We start from the raw sequence: 10,941 nt of genomic DNA on the forward strand, positions 1-10,941 counted from the left end.
AAAAAAAAGGGCATATAATTTTTTATACTGTATTTATTATAAAAATAAAGGACATATAAAAAATTTATGAAAAATCATGAAAAATATGTCCTTTATTTTCCTTACACCATATAATTTAATTATGATTAAAAATAAAAGGCATTTAAAATTTTTAAAAAATACACAAAATGTTATTTAAAAATAAATTCATTTACTTTTATGATTAAATAATATTTAAAAAAAATCTATTACAAAAAGTATATAATTTTAAAATAGAAAGAATTAATGTAAATGGTAGTTTAATCTCTAACCAACACATATATTTTGTCTTTTCTTTGTTCTATGTGGTTAACTATATTAAACGCATCATTAACAAATATTCTTAGGATACTTGTTAACAAATCGGTGGTACCATATGTACTAATTAATATACATATTAGTGTATCAATTAGTGTTATACCATTATTATTGACTCACCTATTATACAAATTACAAATACTCAAAACTTTTAAAATTATGTCACATCATCTGTTGGTATATTAGTTAGTACGTTAACTGTTACATATAGCATTATTCTTAACCGAATCTAATGAGAAACTATATTTAATGCATCATTGACAAATTATATAGGAAAATAATATAGGTCCTAAATTTTTTACTAAATAAATAACTAAATGTCTCATATAAGTATGGGATTCACAAAAAAAAGTAAGGCTAGAGATCTAAAAAATTTTATCAAAAATTTTACCAAATGTCTCAAATGAGTGTGAGACCTACACAATGTGAGTTACATGTGGGTCCCACACTCGTGTAAGACATTTGGTAAAATTTTTAAAAGAATTTTTAAAATTTCTAGTATTTTTGCCGCAAAAAAATAAAGCACACATTAATATAAAACATTTGATCATTTATTTGATAAAAAATTTAATAATTAATGTCCTTAGGATTTACATTACATCTCTATTTTATATTAGAGAAGCTATATTTTAAATAATAATAATAAATTTTATAAATATTAATAATTAAACTCGTAAAATTTTTCATATTCATGCACTATAAAGTGTAAATTTTTTATTACAAAAATTAAAATGTATCTCCTCGGAAGTAACAAAAGACACTTTTCTTTTTTTTTTTAATTCTTAAAATACTTTTTAAAAAGGCATGAAACGTTGGATTAAAATCATAAGCGGATACATACATGGCCATCATCGTCCAATCCAAAAAGAACACCCACAAAAGTATATATTTAGGGGCATTTTGGTAACATTGATAAAAAGTCAATTTTTTGACTATTTAATTTTTTTAATCAAAATAATTATTTTTTTTACTCAAAAGAACTCAATTTTTTACCAAAAAAAAAATATCAAAAAAATTAAAAAATTAAAAAATTAACTTTTTATTAACTACTCAAAACACCACTTACTGCCACTCCGCACCTGTCCCCCACAATTTAAGTCAAATAAAACAAAAAAAAGAAAAACAAGAGTCTAAAAAAAAATAAGTAAGAAAAATAAGTAACCTGTGTAGTATAAATATAAATTTATAATTTCATATTTAAAGATAAAATTTTAAGAATTATTTTAATTTAGTTAATTTTATTTTATCCATATTTTTACTTGTTATGATTTTGTCTTCTTTAATAAAACAATTAGCCTGTTTTTTTAAAAAAAATTGTTAAAAATATTTGTCAAATCGCAATTTAGTCTTCATTTGATAAACATTTTGAGATTAAAAAAATCATAAAAAGACAAAATAAGCTATATAAGTCAATAAATGTCACATTTAAACCATAATCATTACATTTTTCTCTCACAAAAGTTAAAAAAATTCAACAAAAAAAAAAACCAAACGAGACTAAAAAAGTTAAGTTAAAAAATTCATAACACAAAAAAATTGACTACCGTTACCAATATCAAACGGAACTTTAATATAAGATGAGCCATTCATACTAGATTCAGTCCACAAAATTTTTTTTTGGACCACTACTTACTATTACATTGTCAAAAAAGAACCAATTACACTAGTCCAATTGGCAATTTTTATCTATTTCTAATGGAGAAATTGGAGAATTAATTTTTATTAGGACATTTCAAACGTTTACTCATTTGTTTCATTAATTTAAATAAAAAATTGAATAAAAACTCTATTTGATAGCGCGCGCATTGGAGTGTCATCAAATCATTTGTTGACTGGGAGAACAATCGGGCTAATATTGGACCGGTCGATCGTTCACTGTAATTGTCACTAAAATATGAAAAATGTTGTGGGTAATTTTTCACTGAAGTGGTTGTTCAGAAGAACAATTGGTCGGATATCCAGCCGATCGTTCAATGGTGTTGTATTATTTACAACTCCAACGGTTCTGAATAGTAAATTGGTGAAAATCACAGCCATTCGGCTTGGTTTGGGAAGTGGGTTGGCTTTTTGGCTTTTTTGGCTATTTTAGCCTGGGCTAAAAAGCTTGGTTTGGGAAGGGCTTTTTGGCTTTTTGGCTTTTTTGACTTTTTTTGTGAGAGAAGAATGTAATGATTATGGGTTGGATGTGATGTTTTGTTTGTTATGGCTAAAATAGTCTATTTTGTTTTTTGTGGCTAAAATAGCCAAAAAAGCCTGAAAACTAACTTGCCAAACAGAGGCCCAATTTGATGAAAACTGTAACATATCCTGAATTTGATATTGGTTTGATAAAATGATTGGAGTAACAAAAAAAAATTTTATGAAAGAAAATGTGTTGGATTGGAGATAGTCTTAGAAACAAATACTATTAATTATTTTTAAAATTTAAATATATTATTAAATTATAACGAGATTTTTTTAAGATTTATGATATTAAAATTTCATAAGATAAATGACATACAATATTTTTATACTAGTTGAGGTTTCTTAATATTTTTACAGAAGAAATTTGACACAAAAAAATTTCATCCCAACACAAAAAATTTCACATAATTTTTTTCATAATTTATTAATATTTAAACTTTCAATTTTCACATAAATTTTTTCATAAATAAATTTTATCAAAAGATCTTAGTTAATAAAAAATACATATTAAACCTCTTTAATACTCAAAGTTAGAGCGCGGTTTCCCTAATTTTTTTTTTTTTTTTTTGTAAATTATAATATAGATAGAAAGGATTAAAAAAAAAAAGAAGCATGGTTGAAAAAGAAAATACGGCTAGCTGATGTCATCCACCACCATGGCATCGAGATCTTGCAGCATAAAGAAGCTTCCTTTCACACACAGTCTCTCTCTCTCTCTCTCTCATGGTCTCTGTCTCTCTAGCTTGCCAATTTGAGAATTTGGGAGAAATCGCAAAACAACAAAGAAAAGATCATCAAAGAGAGATGAATTGGGTGATGATCATCAAAGAAAAGAACAAAACAGAACAAATCCAGAAAGGAACGCCATGAGAGCTCCTGATCATCATCATCATGTGACTCACCTTTTCATTCTATCATTGTTTGTGTCCTTCATAGTACCACACCAACTCACAAGCTTCCCAGATTTGATCTCTAATCAAACAATCCCCAGAAGACTCCTCCACCAGCCCCTCTTTCCGGCCACCTCTGCTCCGCCTCCGGAACCACCACCACCTCCTCCACCCCCTTCCTCTCCCAATTCCGACCAGCCATTCTTCCCGGAAGTCCCCAACCCAGATCAGACTCAGCCACCACCACCACCACCACAGGCCAATGGCACCACCACCGCTGCCGTGGCAAACCCAGTTGCCACACAGCCAATCAAACCGGCCAAGAAAGTCGCAATCGCAATTTCAGTCGGAATTGTGACTCTAGGCATGTTATCAGCACTCGCATTCTATCTCTACAAGCACAGAGTGAAACACTCCGGCGCGTCCCAGAAGCTCGTTGGAGCGAATTCGCAGAGGTTTCACGACGAATCGAGACCACCACCGTCGAGTTTTCTGTATGTTGGGACGGTGGAGCCGACGAACGAATCGTCGGTCCAAGAGGGGACAAATGGGTTGGTGTCGTCGCCGTACCGGAAATTGGGTTCGGCTAAGAGATCGGATCGGTATAGACCGAGTCCGGAGCTTCAGCCTCTTCCTCCATTGCCAAAACCTCCACTTCCGATCATGAATTCGCCTCCGCCAATGTCGTCTTCCGATGAGGAGAGTCATGAGACGGAGTTTTATACGCCACAGTGCTCGTTGGTGAGCAATGATGATGGGTCTTCCACGCCTGGTTCACGGCGGAGCTGGGTGGCGGCGCGTGGGAAAGCTGAAGGTGGAGCCACCACCACCACTAATTCTGTTCCTTTTTCCATGCGAACTTCGCCCAAAACAAGGATTTCATTCTCGCCACCGAATCCCAAACTCACCATCATTCCGTCAATCAAGCAGATTCCGCCGCCGCCGCCGCCGCCACCGGCGTGTATTCAGTCAATCACCAACCAACCACCTCCGCCACCGCCACCGCCACCGCCACCGCCACCAATCTCAACGCCGAGGAAATTAGAAGGGTCAGAAGCAAGTGTCACTTCTAGACCTTCCCAAGAATTGAGACAGTTACAATCAAGAATTCCCAATTCCAAAGCCAATTTTGAGAAAGCAAGACCTGAAGAATTAAACAATGGTGTCGATTCTTCAGAGAGGGCTGATGGAGATGATGCAGATGGATCAAAACCTAGGTTGAAACCTCTGCATTGGGACAAAGTTCGAGCAACATCGGATCGAGCAACGGTGTGGGATCAGCTGAAATCGAGCTCTTTTCAGTAAGTACAATACACTTCGAAAACATGTTACAATACATATTGATAGTTTCGAATGTTTGTGATGTTAAAATCAATTTTTTGGAATGTTTGTAGATTGAATGAGGATATGATGGAAACTCTTTTTGGATGTAATTCGACAAATTCAGTTCCAAAAGCTCCAAAAGAAGTAACTCGAAAATCGGTTCTGCCTCCTGTTGAACATGAGAACAGAGTGTTGGACCCAAAGAAGTCACAGAACATAGCTATACTGTTGCGAGCGCTGAATGTGACCCGGGATGAGGTGTCTGAAGCACTTCTAGATGGTATGTAATGATCAACGGCTAAAATATAGTTGAAAACCGGTATTTGTGTATCAACTCGTAGGGTTAATCTGGTTCAATGCTAACTATTGATTCAATTCATAAACAATAGTCATCCCTATATAAACATACAATACATGTTATTTGACGCCAATTTTATCATATTTGAATAGTTATTCTTCAGCATGATAGTTTATGATCTTCTCTCTGCTATATATGATTTGTAAATTTATAATTGAGGGTTTCGCCAAAGGCAGATTCCATGTCAAATATTTGTTGTTCACATGAATGAGCTATTGGATTCATCAGTGAATAGTCTATGTCAAATATGTGTAGCAACAGAATTGCTTGGAATTATAAAAATCCAAGTCTGAATGGTTTCGCAACAACAAAACCCGACATGTTTCTATCTAGTAGGAAACATCAACAATATATTTAATAGAACTCCATATTATGTTTTTTCCTCATTTTATCTTAATTTGTTTTCCTTTTTGTTAAATTTACACATATAGCTTGAAGGAAATTAATCGTACATACAATTTTGCTAATAAATGGGCATGATGAAGTTGCATTTACTAATTTTATCTGGACACATCGTCTGGGTTATGCATGCAATGCCAGTCAATACATAGAATTTCAATACATTGTGTAAATAAGAATAAAAAATAACTAATGGAGGATAATAATATGTCAATGAAATGTTAATTATGATCTGGACCCTTAATTATGCATCTTGCATCTGAAGATTTGCTTCATCATATGCCCGTATATATGTTGTGCAACAGGAAATCCAGAAGGCTTGGGCAGTGATCTTTTGGAAACCTTGGTGAAAATGGCTCCAACCAAAGAAGAAGAGATAAAATTGAAGGGCTACAAAGGCGACATCTCAAAATTAGGGTCTGCAGAGAGATTTCTAAAGACTCTACTTGATATTCCGTTTGCCTTTAAAAGAGTTGAAGCCATGCTATACAGAGCAAACTTTGACACAGAAGTGAAGTACTTGAGGAAGTCTTTTCAAACCCTGGAGGTATATTTGCCTCGATTTCTTGAACTCTCAGTTATTCAAACCTCTTGAATTTGCTGCTTAATATTTGTTGTTTATGTTTTCTCCCTACAAACTTAAAGCAACAAAAGCTGCTAAACGTGATATTCTATTAATCATTGTTGTCAAATCGTGAATCGTTTTGCTAAAATAGTAAATCCTAAGATTCACTTTACTTAGCTTAATATATAATTATATATATCTACACGCATAATAATACACCCATAGTATTTAAAGCGAAATAAATATCAATATAACTAAATTATAGATATGCATAGACATATAAAACCACATTTAACAATATAATTAATTGGTCTCTTTCTTTATTTTGCGAAAATGACGTTTCATGTGTTATGCAAACAAAACTGAATCGCAATGACTTGTAATAAATTGCAATTGAATCTCACGGTTTACTCAATTTAAGACGTGACAGCAATTTTCGAATCATTTTGATTGAAACTCGTATCGGATAATATGAATCAAATCATGAATCATAATATTCAAATAACCTTGATTCTGTTATGCTCAAAGGAATTTTCCCTTAAGATGTAGCTTTTGAAATTTGCAGGTAGCAAGTGAGGAATTGAAGAACAGCCGGTTATTCCTCAAAATCCTTGAAGCTGTTCTCAGGACAGGAAACAGAATGAATGTTGGAACCAACCGTGGCGATGCTATAGCTTTTAAACTCGAAACACTGTTAAAATTAGTAGATATTAAGGGGACAGATGGGAAAACTACTTTACTACACTTTGTGGTCCAGGAGATTATCAGATCGGAAGGTACAGGTTCTGATCCTACGACTGAAAGTCTCCCAAATAAAATGAACTCTAAATTGAAGGAGGAGGATTTCAAGAACCAAGGATTGCAAGTTGTTGCCGGTTTAAGCAGAGAACTTGGAAATGTTAAAAAAGCAGCAGGGATGGACTCAGATGTCTTGAACAGCTACGTGTCGAAGCTTGAAACAGGGCTTGAGAAAGTAAGACTGGTTTTGCAATACGAGAAACCAAATATGCAAGGGAAATTCTTCGAATCAATGAAAACATTTCTCAAAGAGGCTGACGACGAAATCACTGGGATTAAAGTGGATGAAAGAATGGCATTATCGTTAGTGAAAGAGGTGACCGAGTACTTTCATGGCAACGCTGCTAAAGAAGAGGCACATCCTCTCCGGATCTTCATGATTGTGAGAGACTTTCTCTCGATATTGGATAATGTGTGCAAAGAAGTAGGGAGGTTGCAGGATAATACGATGGTCGGATCTGCTAGATCCTTCCGTATTCCCGCAAATGCATCGTTACCCATTCTTAACAGATACAATGTGAGACACGATACTAGTTCGGATGAGGAAAGCTCATCACCATAAGGATATGCTAGTATGAAGCACTCGAAACTATTTTAGGACTTTTTTGATCGAAGAAATCTTATGGGTATTTTACATTCTTGTATTTACAGCATGTTGAAGGAATAGGATTATAAGGAACAGCAAATCGCTTCAATTTGTTGAAGAATTTTGTTCTGGGCAAGGGCATTAGCTGACTGCCAGTTCAATGTGGCTTCTGCTGCGGATGTTGGTTTGGTAGAACCATCAGGTTACTAGAGGAGCTTCTCAATGTCGAGTTAAGTGTGTTCCATACATACTAGACACACAAGGATCACTCACTTTGAAGAGTAGAGCTTCTTCCAAATGAAGAAAAGTATGTAGAATAATAGAAGAATCGAGAGCTGCACGTCAAATAAAAACATGAACAAGAACAAGATGCTCTGCATAGTTCCGGCCAATCACATGAAAGCGACACCAAAGGCAATCAACATTCGAAACCAGTCAGTAAAGCCAGCACCGATTGCTGAATCAAGAAAAGACACTTCTTTTTACTCTTTTTTAGCAGTTCAACTGAAATTAGTATAGTTGATTTTTTTTTTTCCATTTAAATACGTCTTCAGGAGAAATAGTGTTTTGATGCCATACAATACCTAAGTCTTCCTTTTTAATGATATTTTTATTGATAATTAGCAAAATGTTATCATCATGGGACACATCTTGGTGTTTACATTTTAGATTGTTGTTGGGAATTATTCCAGTTTGTTTGGTTTAGATTTTTAAGATTCATTTTTCAGGAAATTGAAATTTTTTATTTTTCATGTTTTTTTGTTTTTATTGAATTTTTTTTAATATTTTAAGTTATTTTTTTAATTTTTAGATATATTTAACATAAATATAATTAAAAGGTATAATGTTTGTGATTTTTTTTTTTAAAAAAAATTCATTAAATATCAAAAATATAAAATATATATATATATATGAAAATTTAGTATATTTTTTTGTATTCTTATCTATTTATTACCTTTTACAAATATTTTACTTTTTAAGTATATTTAAGTGAGGTATATCAAAAAGAGTAAAAAAAAAAAATCTCTTAAACTTTAAAAATATTCATTAAAAACAAAGATATACGAGAAATAAAAATTTTAATTTTTAAAAAAATTAAAACCAAACACTGATAAAATCATGTATGTAGAGTGATGAACACTGATTAAGGGATGGTTTAGGATGATTTAAATAAGTGTATTTTTTTATTCTTTATGAAATATGAGTTGAATATAAATTAGGTTTGAAGTGATATTTTAGAGAAATGATGTGATTTAAATAAAATAATATAACTTAAATAAAATAATGACTTTTTAGCCTGTGTTTAGCAAGTAGGTTTGCAGGTTTTTTTGGCTATTTTAGCCACAAAAAACAAAATAGGCTATTTTAGCCATAACAAACAAAACATCACATCCAACCCATAATCATTACATTCTTCTCTCACAAAAAAACTCAAAAAAGTCAAAAAGCCAAAAAGTCTTTCCCAAACCAAACTTTTAAGCTCAGGCTAAAATAGTTAAAAAAATCAAAAAGTCAAAAAGCTAACCCACTTCCCAAACGGAGGCTTAATTTTTTTTTAAAGGACCACAAACAAAACTTAAATGTCACTGTGAAAGTACTTTTCCCAAAACACTAACCATTGGTAGTGCAATCAGAAAAAAAAAAAAAAAAACAAAAACAAAAACAAAAGGTAGTGCAATCAGAAGAGATCGTGTATGATTCGTAGAGATTTCATTGGTGATTGAGTGCCTAAAATGAAAATGGTACAAAGGCGTGTACTAATGGGTCTTTAAAGTAGAGGTCATAGGTTGGGTACGAAGGTTGAAAAAGAAAAGAAAAGAAAAGAATAGAATAGAATGGGAAGGAAATTAGAGGGGCATACCAAAGAGTGAGTGGGGCTAAGAAGCTCCTTTTTGTGGGTATCAGATTCTCTACTATAAAATCAACGACGAGCTTGTTTCTGGTCTTCTGACAAAGCTTGAATTTGAAGGGATGATCGCGCTAAGTTACTTATAAAACCAAGGTAAGGAGTCTTGACTACGCGCCATGAACACCACCAAATATTGATTGCAATAGTACAAAAAATTCACAAACAAAATTGGGTGGAAATGGGTGGACAATTTTATCTCATCCTAATAGAGATTTTGGGACTTATTATTTATTTATATATATATTTTTTTTGAATGTAGAGATGTTAGGATTTATTGGGTACATAATGGTTACTTTATACGGTTATTCTAAAAATAAACCGACGAAATGTGATGTCGAATGTTATAAGCAATATAAATAAAAAATTTCTTAATACCAATTGGTTTTAGAAAATATGGTGGAACTCAATCTGACAAGTAGTATCGAAGTTAAATTGTCATACACTCTAGTCTTAAGAGCATTGTTGTGAGAAAGGGATTGTTGGTATACAATATTGTTGCCTAACATTGCTTTGTTTGATGCTCTTTATAGTGACTGTTATAGAAACTATACAGTAAGTCCATGTTTGATGCTCTTTATAGAGATTTTTTTATTATTTATAACTGAGTGCTTGAGCCAACGTTATATCAAAGTGATTCTCACAAGAACTATCTGGTAAGTCCGACTTATAGCACTCTAGATAGTAATGCATTATCATTTTCTCTCTTATGTTTTAAACAAATAACAAATAATTTAGACATATGATTACTTTGTCTTTTATTTTTTAGACAACATAGTACTATCTTTAACTGATAGTGGTAACTTGAATCCATCAAAGAACTTACCCCATGGACCCAATTATGTAATCTTCAATATCGCATTGTGAAATTTTTCATTGATATATGATATTAACACATGGTATCATTGTTATGCTTATGAGCAAAAAAAACTGGGAAAAAAATTTACGAACCTATTCAGTCCGAACCTATTCAGTCCAAACCAAATCGTATTTGGCTTTTATTGATAAAACTGTTTGGTACCAATTCCTAAAATTGGTAGATTGTACTTTATGATTTGATCCACAATTTTATAGTGTCAATTTCAATTTAGAATTAAATCAGACCATTTATGTATGTATATAAAAGTAATTGCTTACCATAGACCCTCCTACTCAATCACAATCCCATATAATGCTTCCGCTAAACCTAATTTGGATAATCTCGTCACCCTCCGATTTCTCTGACAATGATTTATTGACAACCTATCTAATTGATCGACAATGGTTGCTTGAGCAATAGTTTATTGAGAATCTGTTACTTGAACAATAGTTCATACACAAAAAATGTATGAATTTTCCCTTTCATTTTATTTTCATTTGACAAATTTAGTATCAAAACAATATCACAAATTTCAAATGGTATTTTATATACAATGATCATACAAAATAAATATCAAAGAGAAAATAAAACAAATGAATAAAAGACACAACAAATCTGACAAAAGTTCGTCTCCAGCACTCTACCAGGTGTCATGACTTATGGCTCTGTTCATTTGTCTCCAAGACTGTACAGGAAAATGTTTTATGAAATAAAAAAATTAAAAGACGGGGAAATTT

The 10,941-nt window shown here is 32.4% G+C and overlaps 1 protein-coding gene across 1 annotated transcript; it reads left to right on the forward strand.

Annotated features, from left to right (window-relative positions):
- Positions 1–1,747: 1,747 nt before the first annotated feature.
- On the forward strand, positions 1,748–8,068 carry LOC114276827 (formin-like protein 6). The gene is made up of 4 exons (XM_028218665.2): positions 1,748–4,711; positions 4,805–5,013; positions 5,796–6,037; positions 6,621–8,068. The coding sequence occupies exons 1-4, from the start codon at positions 3,387–3,389 to the stop codon at positions 7,413–7,415; spliced, it is 2,571 nt and encodes an 856-aa protein (XP_028074466.2). The 5' UTR covers positions 1,748–3,386; the 3' UTR covers positions 7,416–8,068.
- Positions 8,069–10,941: the final 2,873 nt, after the last annotated feature.

This window comes from Camellia sinensis, chromosome 4, assembly GCF_055761805.1.
Source record: "Camellia sinensis isolate YWXY chromosome 4, ASM5576180v1, whole genome shotgun sequence".
In the NCBI taxonomy this organism is placed as follows: domain Eukaryota; kingdom Viridiplantae; phylum Streptophyta; class Magnoliopsida; order Ericales; family Theaceae; genus Camellia; species Camellia sinensis.

Excerpts from the sequence above, each read along its gene's own strand:
- LOC114276827 (XM_028218665.2), top strand. The coding sequence starts at position 3,387 with ATGAGAGCTCCTGATCATCATCATCATGTGACTCACCTTTTCATTCTA. Across the intron at positions 5,014-5,795 it reads GTCTGAAGCACTTCTAGATG|GAAATCCAGAAGGCTTGGGC; the intron begins GTATGTAATGAT and ends GTTGTGCAACAG. Across the intron at positions 6,038-6,620 it reads AGTCTTTTCAAACCCTGGAG|GTAGCAAGTGAGGAATTGAA; the intron begins GTATATTTGCCT and ends TGAAATTTGCAG.